Here is an 18,386-nt window from a genome sequence, read left to right as displayed (position 1 = left end):
GACATAAAATTTAGCCTAATTTTATTTCATGATTTTCTGTTTTTATATGTCTTGTAGAATTTAAAATGTAATTAATTGTTTATTTTATATAAACATAAAAATAAACTAATTTTTTTAAATATTTGTATTATTTATTTATAAAAAAGTATAAATGAATCTAAATGGTCGAAGTAATTTAGTGATCCAATAGTACATTATAATCAGGTTATTTTTTGGAAAGAGCTATTCAAGCTTAAAGAGAAAATGGAAAACTTCAAATTAATCTCGAAATTATCCATTATCAATTAGGTTCCTAAATTAGAAATTTCCCCAATCAAGTATCTAAAGTTTCAAATACTCATCAATTAAGTTCTTCCTCTGTATATTTTAGATTGTCTCATCGAAAGTACATATTTGTGGCAATTAAACAAATCCTAAATCGAATCAATGAAAAAAACTTCATTTTTAAAAAAAATAAATACAACATTACAAAGGTTTTTTTAAAAAATAAAAAATAAAAATATTCCAATTAACTCATTTAACTCATCAACCCATAATCCAGAAAAAAAATCTGAAATAGTAATAATAACAATTATTTTTAAAAAAATATATTTAAATAATATATTTTTTAGTTTTTTAATTTATTTTTAATATTAATACATCAAAATAAATTTTTTAAAAAATAATTTTAAAATTAAAAAAAAAAAAAACAGAACAAAATTTTTAAATCCTCTAATTAAACGCGGGTCAAACACGCCAAAGAGGACCAAAATCGATACCCATTTAGATATATAAAAAAAATCAGTGAATAATGAAAAATTGTAAAAAAAAAAAAAAAAAAACAAAAAACAAAAAGAAGAAGAAGAAGAAGAAGCCACGTAGCGCGTGAGAAGACACGGGTGTCCCTCAAACGGCGAAGATCCCAAACATAAAACGACAAAGGTAACTTGGTGGCTAAGCGTAGTACGATATCGTTGAAGTAAAATCTGATTTAAAGCCATTTAACTTTGTGTATATAAGAAAGAGAAAATCTGAGCTCAAAATCCAATATGCACAGAAGAACCAAATTCTCCTTCTTTTCATCACCATCGTTGATTTTGTTGTTGGTCGTTGTCATCTTTGTTATCAAAATGGCCGAGTCTGTTCCATCAACGGCTGATTCATCAAAATCGGTTCAGATTGTCTACACTGAGAAACCTCAGGATGAGGAGCCTGAGGCTTACCATATCCGAACCCTCACCTCTGTTCTTGGCAGGTAGTACTGTAGGGTTTGTCGTTGTAATTCAGATCCGTATGATTATTTATGAACTGGGTTTTCAGATTTGGTGTGTTTTTTGTATTGTATAGCGAGGATGCTGCAAAGGAGGCATTGATTTATAGTTACAAGACAGCTGCAAGTGGATTCTCTGCCAAGCTGTCACCAGAACAAGTTGAACAAATCTCAAGTATGCATCTTTTTCTTAATTTCTGATTGAAATGCTTTCATAGGTTAATGGGTTTTTTTTTTAATTTAGAATATTGTTGTTAGAATGGGAATTGAGCTTGTATGTTTTGAGATTAGAAGAGTGTGAAGGCTTTTTTAAATTTTCACTTCTGAAAATCTTGAAGTTTGTTAATCTTCTTTTGTCTTCTTCATAGATTGATCGTCTTGTTTTGACTATCGTGTTCCTTAATCCTTAGGTTAAAAGGGAAGAACTGATTGAAGTTTCTTTCTTTTTAAGGTAGAATTAGATCCTTGACATGGGAGCCTTTATTTGTTTATCTTCAAGTTGATGATTTTATTATTTAGGCTCTCTAAATAAGAATTTTGCATGAACTTATTGATGGATTATGGATTTCATGAAGTCTGCTTTTCATTAGCTGCTGTGGTATGCTATATGCTTTGAATTATACCTGGAATTTTGATAAATCAGCATGTGTTCTTTTCATAATATTACTTTTCAATATCAGAATCTAATACTTGAGTAAATCCTGTTAACTGTTTGTAATTCTTTGTTTGCAAAACAACCAATTTCAAATGTATATGATGCCTCTCTTGCTGAACGGACGGAGGCGTGAAATATGAGGTCCATGATGGCTGTTATTGTAGGTGGTGGTTTTGGTTCATGTTTAAGACGGTGTCTGTATGCTTCCGAAACTGTTGAATGTTTTTGACTTTTTAATTACCATTTAGAATTGTGCATTGGGTATATTTTCACATGTACTTTTCTGCCATTAGCAATGTATTGACAAATCTTTAATCTCATAATCATGTGCTTGCTTTTCATTGCAGAACTACCAGGTGTTCTTCAGGTTGTCCCCAGCAAGACAGTTCAGCTGCATACAGGACCTGGGATTGGGAGGCTGCATTAAGTATTTGGAACTATGTATCTGACAAATAAATAGCTATCGAAGCCATTCCCAAGTCTTTCCATGTGTATAAACAAGTTTATCCTGTGTCCTGTACTCCTGTGCACTGTGTTTGTACCGCAAACATTTAGCATATATATAAAGTTCTGGATCTAAATATCAATAGTTTTTTTTCTGTTTTACATTCCTTTTATACGTTATGAATATGATTTGCATGAAGCAGTTTACTATCTGGCATTTTATATTTATTCACAAGTTTGAGATTCAATTCATTTTAGTATCTGGAGAGGAAGTTGGTCAAAAATGGCCCTTAGGTTCTATATGTTTTCTCCACTTATTGTCAGCTAAAGCATAAATCTCGACATGTGAATGTTAAAATGTGCCTGGGCAACCATGATTTAAGGTGGCATATTATGTCCATTGATGAACTTGACTTGAAAAGGTCAAGACGTGATCTTAACACAAGTACAACTTTAGGGTTTTTTCGTACAAGCAGGAAAAATAATTATGCCAAAGGACAGCTCCGAGGACCAATTCTATTTGATGATCATGTCAAAATAATGATCTTGCAGGGCCATTGAGTAAATGATGTCGTCTTCCCATGACAAAGATTTAAGTAGAACAAAATTGCCCCATGTTGTGTTGCAAATATGAAGAGATGCTTCCTTCAGAAAATACATCTCTCTGATTCCTCTCTTAATCCTGGATCAATTAGAAGACAAGATGTGATGTACAAGATTCCCACGGGGAAAGAGAAGTCTCAGCCAAATTCAAGTGGCTTTACTAACTCAGAATTAGAACACAGCTAATACGACTCTGGTCTGCTCAACCTGATCCCTCGAGTCATTTAACCATACAGGCGCTGTGACCTGGTTGAGAACCATTTGAGAGTCCGGAGTTTAACAGTGGATGGTAAAGCATGAACATCATTGATCCTTGACTCGAGCAAATTTCATCACCTCAGAGTGAAGATCATCAACAGAGGCAGCTGAAAATGTAGCACCAGATCGGATCCATTGATGACAGCACTAATGAAATGCTTGCATGATTCTGCTAAATCCTATGCCATACATGCAGCTGCAAAAAAAGCAAGCATTCAGAGGCAGAGAGCATCTCAATAGGATCCAGAAGTATACTTTTCTTCAACCAAATAAGACCTTTCATAAGAATCCCAATAGAGCCTTTCACACATGATGACAACTATATTGCACCAATATCACAGAATCTCTTTATTCAGAAATTAACACTCGTATGCATACGCAAAAGGCAGGCATTACAAGTATCCGATCTAGTATAAACTTTCTGTAAATGATAAGCGAAAAATTAGAGCAGAGTTCAAAGACAGGAAGTTCCCTACACAAAAAATCCCTCATTTAAACACATTAACCAAACCTAAAAAGCGTAAGACGGTTAAATAAATCAAAGTTTCACATGAAGGCATATCATATGCGCCTACAGCTGCTGCATCTTTTCCCTACACATACAATTTTAAGTAAAAAATAACTCATTACACTTGATCTTAAACAAAAGGCCAGGAAAAGTACATATAACTATTTCCAGTAAACGCAGCAGTATTTACAACAACAAGACTAAGCAACTCCTTCTCTTAACTAACTTTGATAAACAATTAACTTAAAATATACCTCAAAACACTAAAAAATCCTATAAATTAACACACTTAATTGGAAAAAAATAATACCCTACAACTAATCCCTCCACTGAGCAAGCACTAAATATGAAATTAAGATAAAATTCGAAGAAAACACGCTGATATCACAAGACTACATATTTCAACCAATAATTACTCATTAAACTAAAACATCAATGTTCACAACAACCCAATATACCAAGTAGCAATTATCTCATTTCTCTCTTCCTGCTTCAATGAACTGAAGCGCACAGGTTCTTTAAATCACACCGCCAATAAAGACTCAACTTTAAACAAAACCCATTATCTGACACAACCCCACATAAGACGTGATTGATGCACCTTTAATTTTTTCAAAAACAAGGATATCCGGTAAATTGGGATTTCGCGTACTCCCTTTTTAGATATCTCAACATAGTCTAATATTTAGAATTACTGGCAGCCTCTCCCGTAGGGCAGGCTTCCAAAAATTGGCGGGCAAGTTCAACCTAAAGTAGGGCTGAACTCACTCGCCTTGAAGGTGTGTTCGATGTACAAGGTGTCGGCACGACTCGCCATCTCTAAACGATCATAGACAAGTCGCCTTTCACCCCTGACAAGACGGGTTAATCCATTCTATACTCTTAGAGCTTTATTTATACTCAAGTTCCTAAACCATAAACTCACATCTTCCGATGTGGGATAAATAGAAGGCTTTTTATTCCGTTTCTTTCCTTCTGTCATGACCATTTGGATTTTAAATCTCAGCATCTAGTAGTGCGGATAAAATATTATTTATTTAAAATTAAAAAAAATAAATTGTTTAAAATTTATTATTTTTATATTTTTGATTTTTTAATGTTAAAAATAAATTTTAAACAATAAAAAAATATTATTATGATGTATTTTTTGTAGTGAAAAGTACTTTAAAATGTAATTTATACCACATTCTCAATCAGATGCTTAGTGAATACTAAATCATCATACCAAATTTTTTTAGTGTGAAAAAAATAAATTCAAGCACTACAAGCATGTTTAAAAAAGTAAGAAAAAATTTCATCTTGAATCATGGACTAGACTAGGTCAAATAATCTAGTATTATTTAATTATATACTAAAAAACTTGCAACTATAATAAATTGACAGAATTAAACAAAAAGAATTGATCATAATAATATGTCAAAAAAACAAAAAATATCAAAACTCAATTCCTAGCTAATCTAATATGGAATGATGAAATTGAAAGAAAAAAAAAAACTAGACCTAAATCAACATGAGTTAGTATACCAAACTTATGACTCTAATCATGAGGCTAGGATAATTTAATAGAAATAAAAAAAAAATACAAAGCTTAATTCCCAATAAACTCAATAAAAAAAGGTGAAATAAAAAAAAACAATTAAAAAAACACACATGCAAACCCATTAAACCCTGCTACATGGATCATGCAAATGAGACATCCAAATAGAAGGAAAAATGGAAAAAGTTGTGAAGTGCAATTCTCAAACCAATCCTATGTTGATGGATGAAACAATAAAAATTAAGTTTTAAAAAAAAACCTCAAAATAAAGCTTGAGTCAAATTAGGTTAATCTATCAAACCTGCAACTCAAACCTTGAGATTATGATAACCTCATAGAAAGAAAACCGAATAAAATCACAAAGCTTAATTCCTAAAGAAAAAAACAATGTCGAATGATGAAATTAAAAAATAAAATTAGTGAAAAAAATCAAACTTAAAAAAAAGAACAATGTCAACTTGAGTTAATTTTTTAAAAATATGACCTGGGTCTTAAGACTGGGATCATCCCATCGAGAAAAATAGCAAAGCTCAATTATCAATCATTCCAATATTAAATGACAAAATTCTACAAAAGAACTTGATAAAAAAAACTACAATCAAAATAACGATGATCAAATTTTTAAAAAAAAAAAAAAAAACTTGAGAGGACAATCTATAGTTTTGGATTGAATAATGAAATAGAAAAACAAAATTCAATTTTACATAATGACCCAAAATAAATAAAAAATAACAATCAAAAGAATAAGGATCAAATTTATTATTATTTTTTTAAAAAAACCAACTTAAAATTTTGAATTGAAGAGTGAAATTGAAAAGAAAAAAAAAAAAAGAGAGTACATTCTACAAAAGAACCAAGAAGAAAAATTATCAATAAAAAAAAATAAAAACCAAATCTAAAATGACAACAAAATAAGAGTGCAACTATGAATTTCAAGGATATAAGACAAAAAAGAGGAAAGGAAAAAGAAAGTGTTGTTGGCAACAAACTATCGATCTTTGCATCTGTCGCCCTAGATGGAAGCTCATGTCGTGTTACTTCTAACGCCATCGCAGAACGTGGTGTTTCACCACTAGAGTAACTTGTACATGCCGTCAAAACGCTACAGGTTCCTTTACTTATTATTTTGGTCTTGTTGTGAAATCTGATACTTAAGCCTTAATTGATCTAAATCAACAAAATTCAATTTTATTCTAACAAATCGAGCACCAAAACTTTTTGTTGATATTGCAAGATCCATATACCCTGGCAACAAAAAGTAAACCATTAAATCAATTCTAAAAAACACCAATAGAAAACTTTAACAAAAGCTTGAAAAAAATAGAAAATAAAAGATAAATTAAAAAAAAAACTAGAAAAATTGAAATACCTAGAAACATAAGAGCTTGGAAGATTCCAAAAAGAAATTGAAATAACCCATCAAAATAGAAATTAAATTAAAATTTTAAAAAATTCATGTTATGTAAGACATTAAGTTGTAAAACTTATTCATTTTCATGACATAAATGAAGTTTTATGTACACAACTTTTTTCTTTTTTAGGATTTACAAGTTAATTTTTTTTAAAAAGATTTTTTCTTTGTTTCTAATGTTTTTATGTTTTCTATGATTTTTCCATGTTTTATTTTTTTACTTTCAGTTTTTAGTTAGATCTTTAATAAGGTACTTATACCATAATATACTACATGTATTTTGAATTTATTTTTAAAACAAGACATTTCTCACTCAAATACTTTTTCTCACTCAAATACTTTAAAGTTATTGGATATATATTGAAAACAACTTTAAAATAGAATTATTAAAAAACTAAATCTTCAAAGGAAGTTGATGTATATTTACTCATAAAATAATATAATGATAGATTTGCTCTTCAATCATAAAACCTTTTAACCATGAATTAGAAGCAAAATAGTCTTTTCACCATAATTTAATTTTCATTTTCAAATTGTGTAAGGATAGATTAATATTTTTACATTTTTTGCAAAGTAAAATGACTTTGTTACCCTTGAAATATAAAAAAAAAAACCTTACATCAAGGGCTTTAAAGTCTTTTTATTTTTTAGCATAGTAAAATTATTTAATTATCTTAAAGAAAAAATATACAAAACTATTTTCTAGAGGCTTTTTCATAATTTTATTCTTTTTTTTAACCAATACCAAGTTCACTCAAGGGTATTTTTATATTTAAATAAATATTAAATATTAAAAAAACTTTATGGCATGTGTAAGGTTGTTCAGTGATCGAACATCGCTTTCAGTGGAAGTATTTGAATCCTCTCAATGTCCCTTTCATGATGAGGTAGCGTACATGGCCAATGAATCTCCAGTTTGGCATCAACGATATGTTTTTCCTCTCTCCTTAATTTTTGCACCGCCCTTTTAAAATCTCAACCCAGCCTTTTAATTTGTTATTTCTTTAGATTGGTTCTTGTTTTTTTTTTTATTATTTGTTTTATTATGAATAATTTTTAAAATTGATTTTTTTTTAATTTCACCCTCTATCATTTTTTTTATTTTTCAATTTGATCATCATTCTTTTTATTGCTATTTTTTTTTCATTGGAGATAATTTTTTAAATTGATTTTTCTTGCAATTTCATTCCTATCAAAGTTTTTTTCCTATCAAATTTGATTCTTATTCTTTTTATTGTTATTTTTTTACTTTGATAAATTTTTTAAAATTAATATTTTTTTGATTTAATTCTTTAACATTAAATTGATTTGTAATTGAGTTTCTTAATTGAAAATGGGTCTAAAATTTCACGAGTTGTGAGTTTTGGAGATTAAGCCAAGGTTTATGAGGTTTGTCCAGGTTTGTTTGATTTTTCCCTTCATTTTAAGCTCATGTTTTTTTTTTCAACTTCATCATTCTATATTTATTCAACTAGAGATTAAGCTCTATTATTTGATTTATTTGCTTTCTATATAATTTTTTATTAGTTTTAAAAATAATCAAGTTATCTAGTTTCTTTTTATTTGATGTTATTTGTTGAATTTACTTTGATAAATTTTTTATTTTATCTTTTAACATTAAATTAATTATATGTTATATACAAGCCACATGATATTTTTGTTAGTTTGGATAAACATCTTTGACTCGAGGATCAAATTGGTCAATAAAAAAATATAATGACAGATGAAAGAATTATCCCATAAGGACAAATTCAACATATATATATATATATATATATATATATATATGCTTTGCTTTATTTTTTAATTTTATTATTCAATAATTTAATTTTTTAATTTATTTTTATTTTACAAATTCATTCTTTAATATTGGGTTGATTGAAAATTAAATTTCATAATTTTTTTTCAATTTATTTTTTATGGGTTATATTAGTTTTATGATCTATATAATAAGTTTGAAAAGTTAATTTAAGATGACTTATGTGTTTTAATTTTTTTAAATTGATTTTTTAAAATTTCATCTTTAATATTATGTTGATTGAAAGTTAAGTTTTGTAATTTATTTTTATTAGGTTAACACGATCTCATGATCCGGAATCATGAATTTGACAGATTAACATAAGTTGATCCTATATCAATTCAATATATAGTAATTTCAATATTTTTTTCTAACAAATATATCATTTAATATATCATTGTTTCAATATATGTTTTTAATAAATGTTATTCTATATATATATATATATATATATATATATATTTTGAGATCATGATGAGAAGTTTTTAAACTAGAAAACACATTAGTAAGTTCTAAATATATATTTTTTATATTAAATTGGATCCGATATGCAGAATAGCATGAATCCATAACTACCTAAAAAGTATATAGGATATTAATTTAATTCATCAATAATGCAACCCTTTTTCTATTCTACTAATATTAAAGCAAAACTCCTATATCTGATATATAAAGCAAGCAAATCCACACATCAATTAGCTTCTCGGTGAACTTCACCTATATAGGCTAAAGCTATATTGCTAGGTACTCCAGTGTCCTTTTATTGTTGCTGGAATAGATGATGAATATTCTTGACCACAAGAGATTAATCATCATTATCTACAACACTAATTTTTTATTTATTTTATTTAGATTATCACTCTAACTAATAATTTAAGATTTTTTTTTTAAAGTATCAGTTTCTTACTTAAAAAAAAACATCGAGGCCCATCATTTATCTGAGGCAGGATCTCGATTATATATATATAAAAAAAAAAACAGTTTTTTACTGTTTTTTACAAGTTTAATCACAGGTTGAACTTTTTTACCGGTAAAATGAATTAATTCACCAAAAACAAAAATAAATAGTGTAAAGTAAGGTGTTGCTGACATTGGTAATAGAAAATTTTCCTCTTTTTTTCATTTTTTTTTAAAATTCTATGAAATATAAAATAAAAAAACATGTTTATTAATTGGGAATGGAAATTATTTTTTCATTTCTTAATTTTTTTTAAAAATTCAAGAGCACTAAAATAGGTTTTTTCTTTTTTAAGAATTCTTTGCTATAAAAATAAAATTCGTGTTTGGAAGTCCTTATCTTTCATTTTTATTTTATTTATTTAATAAATATGTTTAATATATATATATATATTTAGTTATTTTATAACCTCAATTTAAAAAGTATTTTTAACTAAATAGATTAAATTATTTTTTATTTAACCTTAATTTCAATCACAATTTTAACTAAACATATATAAATACCGAACCAACCTCAACTAAAAATGTTTTTTATAAAACAATTTTTTTTTAAATTATAACTACAAAAGTTACTATAATACCAAACACACCTTTACTGTATTAGAATAAAAAAAATAAAAATAATTAGGATAAAAAGAATACTTGTTGATATTTTGAAAAATCAAATTCTAGAAATGAATTTTTCTACCAAACATTTTTTATTACATAACACTAATTAAACACAATCTAAGAGTGTTGCATAATAATATCTCAGTTAATTTAGGGTGTGTTTGTTTACGTAGCCACAACGTGTTTTTTTTTAATTAAAATTAAATTTTTTATTGTTTAAATATACTGATATAAAAAATAAATTTAAAAAATAAAAACATATATTATTTTGATGTATTTCAAAATAAAAAAAAATAATCACTAACATAATGTCACACACTAATTTAGAGTCTACTTCAACCTCAATCATAAATTTTAAAAAATAAAAAAATATTATTTTAATATATTATAAAATAAAAAATAATCATCAATATAATATCAAATACTAAATTAGTGTCTAGTTCAACCTCAACCATCTTCTAGCCCTCTTTCCAAGCCAAAGCCAGTCAGCACCTCTCAAAAGCTTTACTTTGAAGATTAGGAAAAAAAAAAAAAAAAAAAACTTAATTAGATGCGTGCCACGTTCAGAACGAACGCTGTGAAGACGAATTCTATCTGAGGATCATGTCAAAAATCAAAATAGATGTTTTTCATCATGGAGCAGACAAGTATCCCTGCCTGAGACAAATAATAGTGCAAGGAGAGCTGGCAATGTCTGTCGGAGTGGAAGACAGTTGTTTGCAATTGTTCCATTACATTTTTTCTGCAAATAAAATCTTTGCTGAGTCGAAGTCTTGTCCAGTCTAAATGCTTAGTTTGAATCAGATTTTAAATCTTAAATTTTATGAATTAATTTGCTTTGCTTTGCTTAGCTGAATTTAAAACAACAACTTTTGTGCTTAGTTTTGAAAGATTTAATGGTTTGATAACCAGGAAAAAAAATAATCTTATAGGAACAAATTTGAACATTACCTAACTGTCTGATCTTAAGTTATTATTATTTTTATCAAGCTCCATATTATTTTCAATATTGATCTTATTTATCTGGTTCATAAATTTATTTTCAAAAGATTACATGTCATTCTTAACTTATACAACAATCCCCAATCAAGTAGGTGATTAATATGGTATTACCCCAAATTTACGTAGTACTTGCCTAGTCGGTGCTCGTTAGAGAGTTGATTTTCCCCTAGGAAAGCCTTGTAAAGGAAGACCTTGCCAAAGTCTTCCTCTAAGATCCATCAAGCTCGGTCAACTCCAAGATCAAGCACCACCGAGTCCATACCCACTAAACCTCTTCTCAGTCAATGGTCCCATTTTTTTTTCATTCCCAGATAAAATAATAGTTTAAAGAATATGTTTTTTTATTTAATTTCTTTGAATTCACACTTCAAAACCAGTATCTAGAAAAAATAAATTCTCAAAAAGTATTAGCCCATCAAGAAACAGATGAATTCTTGAAAAAAAGGGTGAATTTAGTCTTGTTTGATGTGTAAATTAATAAGAAAACAGTTTTTTTGTGTGTTAATTATGAAGTTCCCAATCATGACATGATGTTTAAATTGATTTCAAAATAAAATATAAATTGCTTCCCATTATTTTTATCATCTCTTAAGAGAATCCCCTAAGATTGAAAGAAAGAAAAATAATTGAAGGGTAGGGTCCTCGCTTATCTCCCTCTCCATGGATGGTGATAGCCTGGTACGATGGCCTGTAAAGCACAGGCAGAAACTATTTGGAGTCCACCAATCCAATAAATGGAGCCCCACATAATCCTAATCCCACGCCCGAAAAAACAAAATTAAATTATATATTTATAGATATATAAATCCTGAATTGGAATGCCATTCCAGCTCCCATCATATCAAAATCAAACAAGAAGGCAACCAGCCCCTTACCTTCTTTCTCTCTTTCTTTCTTCAAGAAAACACGCAAAGAAATCAAAAATAGTTTCTTTGGATCCAAAAACCCAAAAAAGCTTCAGTCTTTTCCACAAAAATGAATGAAGAAACCACCAGACCACCATCACCACCACCACCGTCAACAGCAGAACCAGCACCAGCACCAGCACCAAGAGCAAGACCAACAATAAGAAAGCCCACAACGTCAGTCTTACCACACCAAACCCCAAGACTTAGAGACCATTATTTGTTAAGCAAGAAACTAGGGCAGGGTCAATTTGGAACCACATATCTATGTACCCATAAAGCAAGCAACAATCTTTATGCCTGCAAATCAATTCCAAAGAGGAAGCTTTTATGTAAAGAAGACTATGAGGATGTTTATAGAGAGATCCAGATCATGCACCATTTATCAGGGCAACCAAATGTGGTGCAAATTAAGGATACTTACGAGGATCCAATGTTTGTACATTTGGTCATGGAGTTATGTGAAGGTGGTGAGCTTTTTGATAGGATCGTGGAAAGGGGTCAGTATAGTGAGAAAGAGGCTGCTAACTTGATCAAAAATATAATTGGGGTGGTTGAGTATTGTCATTCTTTGGGGGTTATGCATAGAGATCTTAAGCCTGAGAACTTCTTGTTTGATAAACCTGGTGATGATGCCAAGCTCAAGACTACAGATTTCGGCCTCTCTGTCTTTTACAAGCCAGGTTGGTTTTTCTTTACTTCTTGTGTTTCTTCTTTCTAAATGGTGGTTTTGATCCCTCATTTTGTGAGATGGGGTTTCTTTTGGTTCTTGTTTTAGTTGATTTTGAACCCCTACTGTGTGATTGGTAATCTTGCATTCTTTGTTGTCTTGGAATCTTGGAATAAATATTTATAAATTTCATTATTTGATTGTGAATTTCCTGTGATTGCGATTTATTAGAAGAAAGGCTGGTTTTAAATTAATTTCTAAGTTTTCAGGTTTCATTCCTGTTCTTTCTTGGATTAGATCATTCGAACTGAGTGTGTTTTATGGAAGCTTATCTTCTATTTATTTATCTGCTCTTGAAATTTCATTTTTCCTGCTCCTTGTTTTTCTAATTCATCCGTGTTATGTGATTTTCATCTATTTGTTTAGAAGAATGTTGTTTCTTGTTTCTTGGAATTGCTATTTGTATTTTGCCATCATTTCTTCTTTCTTGTACAAACATTTGGTTCAGTCTGTGATCTGCCCGACTAAAAACATTCACCTTATTTTTGGACCAGAGCATCATTTCAGGAATTCTGTATTTGTTCACTTTCCGTTTGGACTTTGGACTCCTGGATAGGTTCTTGCTGTTCTATCAACTTTCTAAATGGATACAGATGAGCTACTTTAGGGTGTTATATTTTCTGCCTCGGGCTTCTATTATTTATTTCCTTTATTTTGCTTTCTCAATCTTGCTTTTTTCTCTTTTACCTGCATCCCTATTTTTCACTGTAACAATAATCTGTCAGCAAAGACTAATGGAAATATAAGGGAGTTGCTATAGAATTAGTGAGAATGAGGATGCTCCCTCATAAAAGTCTTGTACATCAAATATAACGCTATTATTTGAGTATATGGATGGGGTTTATAAGCTCTTAAAGAAACTTATGTGCATTGTTTTCTTCTGCTCTTTCTAACTTGAGGTGACTGGAACTATGCATATGCTTAAGTGTTCCCTTAGTTTCTGAATAGTGCTTTGTCAAAGATGTATGGTTGGTTAATTTCTTTACTATTCCTTTTCCCTACAGGACAGTATTTTTATGATGTAGTTGGGAGTCCATATTATGTTGCACCAGAGGTTTTGCTAAAGTATTATGGACCTCAAGCAGATGTCTGGAGTGCGGGTGTTATCCTTTACATCTTATTAAGCGGGGTTCCACCTTTTTGGGCAGGTAGCGATCCTAGTTCATATTTTCTCTTGTTCTTTGCAGTTTTAGACTTGCAACAAAGTAGATACATTTTTTCCTGTCTTCTTTTTATATGAAGGATATTTACTTTTTCCTAATACTTGCAGAAACAGAATCAGGAATCTTCAGACAGATTTTACAAGGAAAACTAGATTTAGAATCTGATCCGTGGCCAAATATCTCAGAAAGCGCAAAAGATTTGGTCAGAAAGATGCTTGAGAGGGATCCAAGGCAAAGGATTACTGCTCATGAAGTCTTGTGTAAGTGGTTTCATTCTTTTGCACTGGGACATTAGTTTTGGACTTCCATGTAGTAGGAGTGCAGATATGTCCTACCCTTGCTAAAGCTGTTAATCTTGTTCAAGACATAACAGTTGTTGTTTGTACTATCAGGTAACCCATGGATTGTAGATGACAGGGTTGCTCCAGACAAACCTCTTGATTCTGCAGTATTGTCACGTCTGAAGCAATTCTCGGCAATGAATAAACTTAAAAAGATGGCTTTGCGTGTATGTCTTATCCTTGCTTTTCCTGTTATCATTTTGCATGTAGAGTTTTGTATGTATAATAAATTTTGCCACAGGAATTTGATAGCAACTTAACGATTCAGTTAATCTTTAGAAAGTGAAAGTAGCTGGTTTAAGTAATGTCCATGGGAAAAAGAGGCAAAACAACTAAAATTAAGCTATAATAGTTGGATGCACTGAATCAATTCTGACAGATAGTTGCTTGCTTGTTTCTAAGAGTAAAATACTATAGTGTTGAAGATTTTTTTACCAGTTTTTAGACACTATTGTATTTAATATATAGGTATGTTTCTTACATATCTGTCATCCTTTGAATGGGTTTCACTGAATTTTAGTATGTCATGTAGAAGAAGAGTTTCATTTTTTTCTTCATTATGTTCTTGCTGTACTTAACCGGTTTGATAATGTTCAACACATATGCACTTTTTTCACTATTTGAGGCATCTAGTTTAGGATTCATTTAAACTTTGAAACGTGAAAAATTGTGGTATCCATATTATAAGCACAGAAGTGAGATCAGGAGAGAGATGATTAACAATCAATGTTCGTGTTGTGATGTAATAAATCTTCTGAAGAGGATATTCTGATGTGTTTCATCTTTATAGACAATTGGCTTCTTAGGCATCCTGCACATTCTTGGAGAAACTTGACACATAAAGCAAGCATTACTGAGGACATAACCTAGATACTGTACGATAGGCACTGTTCACCTATGTCTCCATGCCCATGTGGCACTACCTATTGGAGAACTGGATGCGCGGCACTTTAGGCACCACACTTAATTTCTCCATAGTATACCATGCTTAAAGCTTTAAGCATGTTACAAACACAAATTCTTATCTTGATTTGATTCACTAATATTAATAATGGTGAAGCCTGATTGTTTGGCATATTAAGTGGAAGGTAGCTTGGGCAGTTTATTGATGGTCTCACTAATTGACATCCTGTCAACACTCAACAGCATTGGTTTACAGTACAACTCAGATCCTTAAACAATTAGCTTCTACACCCTAAAGTCACCCAATTCTCTTAAGCTTATTATTTATAAACATTTTAAGGGATTATCTCACTGCTACTTCAATTTCTTTTCTCAGAACAATTCTGCTATTAATAGCCCTTTTGTGACCTGCATGGGATGGATGGAGGGGGGAGAGAAACTATTTGCTTCAACATTGATGGTGTAACCACTGATCAAAGCATAATTTAAATAAGCATTATCATAATACGCAGCAAAGTCTTGTTTTGTTAAAGGGCATGTAACATTTGTTCACAAAACGAGTTTGCAACAGTGGTAGCTTTCATGCCCTGTTTAGATATTTTGTTGGATTTACAAAATGAAGGAACTTGCATGCTATGATAAAAAATTGGATATGATGTTCTCTGTTTTTTCTAGATATGTTTCATGAAAGCTTTTATGAAATTTGGTGGTCAGAACTATTTCCTTTACTTTGTTGTCTTTCTTTGATAGGACAGCTGTTTTCTGATAACTATATAAAGTGTGCTTTCATTCATGGCATTGAGCATTTTTTTTTAGGTCATAGCAGAAAGACTTTCTGAAGAAGAAATTGGTGGTTTGAAAGAGTTGTTTAAAATGATTGACACAGACAATAGTGGGACAATAACATTTGAAGAACTTAAACATGGTTTGAAGAGAGTAGGTTCTCAGATGACAGAAGCTGAAATCAAGGCTCTAATGGATGCGGTAAACACTTATTCGGAACTGTAGAATAATAATTTATTTTATCTAGCCTAACAATCAGGCCATTATTTTTTATATTAATAACATAATTGTCTGGATAACTGTTGATTTGTATTGCTAATCATGCTTGGAAAACTTTTACAGACTGATATAGACAATAGTGGAACGATAGACTATGGTGAATTTCTTGCTGCTACTTTGCACTTAAATAAGATGGATAGAGAGGACAATTTGGTTGCAGCTTTCGCCTATTTTGACAAAGATGGTAGTGGTTACATCACCATTGATGAGCTTCAACAGGCTTGCAAAGATTTTGGTCTTGGTGATGTTCATCTGGATGAGACAATCAAAGAAATTGATCTAGACAATGTAAGTCTATATGTTTATATTTGGTCTACATCTAATAGTTTCACTTGCCTATATAATCCTAATTGGTATATATAATCTTCATCGCCAGTGCCATTATTGTCACCACAATTACTTCGTTATTAGTTCCATATCAGCATATATCAGCCTTATAATGGGTTGAGAACCTATCTGACCTTTTACCTTCAGATAAAAGTTTAATGGTGGTTATATTAGCCACCCAGTATAATTAATGTATTGCTTGTGGGCCTGAAGTTTGATTGAAGCAGCCCTTTGTTTGCAAATATGAGATTTAAGCAGTTGGTAGCAAGGTGGAAATTGATTTTCTGGATCATGATGATTGTTCTAGAAGAATCCACAGATTGTTGATGGAAAAGAAAATCTAGATAAGTGGTAAGAAATTCTTGCATTTTCTTTTCTAGGGTTGGTCTTGGTTTTTCCCTTCTGCTTCACTGCATTGGGATCATGGCCAGGAGATAATGAATTCAGGCTTAAATCTGTTGTTCTTCCCAACCATAAGGTGGTTTCTATTGACGGTGCGGGTGCTACATGCCCATATAGATGTAGTCTGGATCACTCAACATCTGCTTGAAATTGCATGAGTTTTCTTCTCCGTGTCTCATGATGAATAAAATAACGGACTATTTTTGAAATTTCGATGATGTTTAGTATGGTGCTTCTTGCAGGATGGGCGGATAGATTATGGGGAGTTTGCTGCAATGATGAGAAAGGGTGACGGAGGAGTTGGGAGGACAAGAACCATGAGAAACAATCTGAACTTCAATTTAGCCGATGCCTTTGGGGTTGATGACTTGGGGATGAAAGATGCAACCTCAGATGCTAATTGAAGGCAAGACATTGTGCAACGGTAGAAAAAGCAACTGCAGAAACAGAGTGACCATGTTGATGGATCATAGCAAAGATGCTAAATTAAAGAGTGACCACAGAAACAGAGTGACCACAATTATGCGTCATCGTTGTAGTTGTAATGCTTCTTTTGCATACTGCAGAAAATGTGTGCAAAATTGCTTGCTAATTTGATAATAAATTTTGATTATGAAAACGGAATGCTCTAATGAATACATTGATGAACATGCTTGCGTATTGTCTGTCAGAGAGATGCATGCTGGACTTGATAGTTGATAGAGAAAAGGAAGTGAAGTCTGCGAGTTTAACGTAAATGTTGCTAGACAATGATGGTAGTTTCTCTGCTCAAAAGCAGGTTACCGAAATTAATGAAAGATCTGGCAATCATGGAAAAAAGAATTTCTCAAATCAATAATCCATAACAATCCATGAGATTCAATTTTGATCCCAGATATATTTTTCCTTGTTTTTTGATTTGTGAAAAGAAGGAAAAAGTGGTTGAATTCTGATGTTAGAAAAAAAAAATCTGGTTAAGACTGATCCAGACCGCAAAAATATGTGGTTTTGGTGTCAATAAGTTTTTGTTAATGGAGAAATTTTATAGGAAGTGTTTTTTTCATCTCTTAAACTTGTTTGAAAAGATAGATTTGAATTGAAAAGAATTGTTTTTGGATTAATTGTGGGTTTTGAAACTAATTTTTAGGTTGTTAAAGGCTATAAATATATTTTAGAATTTATTTAGCGTGTTTGTTTATATATAGTTTTTTTCGGGTTGAAATATAGTTGACAATAAACTTTTTTTGGTTTGAAATAAACTAGCTTGATTTTCTAGTGATTGGAGGTCATCAGAAGCAATGACACGTCACATACTATTTTTTTTTTAAAGTCTGTTAAATAACAAATCAAAAGTTAAGGGTAGCCACAATGATGAGCAAATTACTTTACTTAAACATGTGATCATTCTCTATTCATTTACTAGTCTAGTTTTGCATAGTGTAACACATGAATTCTATCCATGCACAATCAATTCCAAATATGAGAAAACAAAAATACCAAACTACAGAAAAGAAATAGATAAATCTTTGTCTAGTCTATCCAA

The 18,386-nt window shown here is 30.6% G+C and overlaps 2 protein-coding genes across 4 annotated transcripts; both read left to right on the top strand.

Moving 5' to 3' along the window:
* The first annotated feature begins 984 nt into the window (after nt 1–984).
* On the top strand, nt 985–2,491 carry LOC118035533 (subtilisin-like protease SBT3.6). The gene is made up of 3 exons (XM_035041127.2): nt 985–1,234; nt 1,327–1,424; nt 2,252–2,491. Exons 1-3 carry the CDS (start codon nt 1,029–1,031, stop codon nt 2,329–2,331), a joined length of 384 nt encoding a protein of 127 aa, XP_034897018.1. The 5' UTR covers nt 985–1,028; the 3' UTR covers nt 2,332–2,491.
* A 9,272-nt stretch (nt 2,492–11,763) lies between these two features.
* On the top strand, nt 11,764–17,483 carry LOC118035535 (calcium-dependent protein kinase 11). 3 transcript variants are annotated; one of them, XM_073404096.1, is made up of 8 exons: nt 11,764–12,619; nt 13,671–13,814; nt 13,937–14,089; nt 14,222–14,337; nt 15,890–16,057; nt 16,199–16,423; nt 16,721–16,813; nt 17,107–17,245. In XM_073404096.1, exons 1-7 carry the CDS (start codon nt 12,007–12,009, stop codon nt 16,787–16,789), a joined length of 1,488 nt encoding a protein of 495 aa, XP_073260197.1. In that variant the 5' UTR covers nt 11,764–12,006; the 3' UTR covers nt 16,790–16,813; nt 17,107–17,245. The 3 variants fall into 3 exon arrangements, with proteins under 3 accessions (XP_073260197.1, XP_034897021.1, XP_034897020.1); XM_035041130.2 differs by lacking the exon at nt 16,721–16,813 and having other exon boundaries at nt 11,767–12,619; nt 17,090–17,265; XM_035041129.2 differs by lacking the exon at nt 16,721–16,813 and having other exon boundaries at nt 11,781–12,619; nt 17,107–17,483.
* Nucleotides 17,484–18,386: the final 903 nt, after the last annotated feature.

The sequence above is a fragment of the Populus alba genome, chromosome 13, assembly GCF_005239225.2.
Source record: "Populus alba chromosome 13, ASM523922v2, whole genome shotgun sequence".
In the NCBI taxonomy this organism is placed as follows: Eukaryota; Viridiplantae; Streptophyta; class Magnoliopsida; order Malpighiales; family Salicaceae; genus Populus; species Populus alba.
Note: the sequence above shows the minus strand (reverse complement) of the source record. Positions and strands in the feature narration are given on the sequence as shown.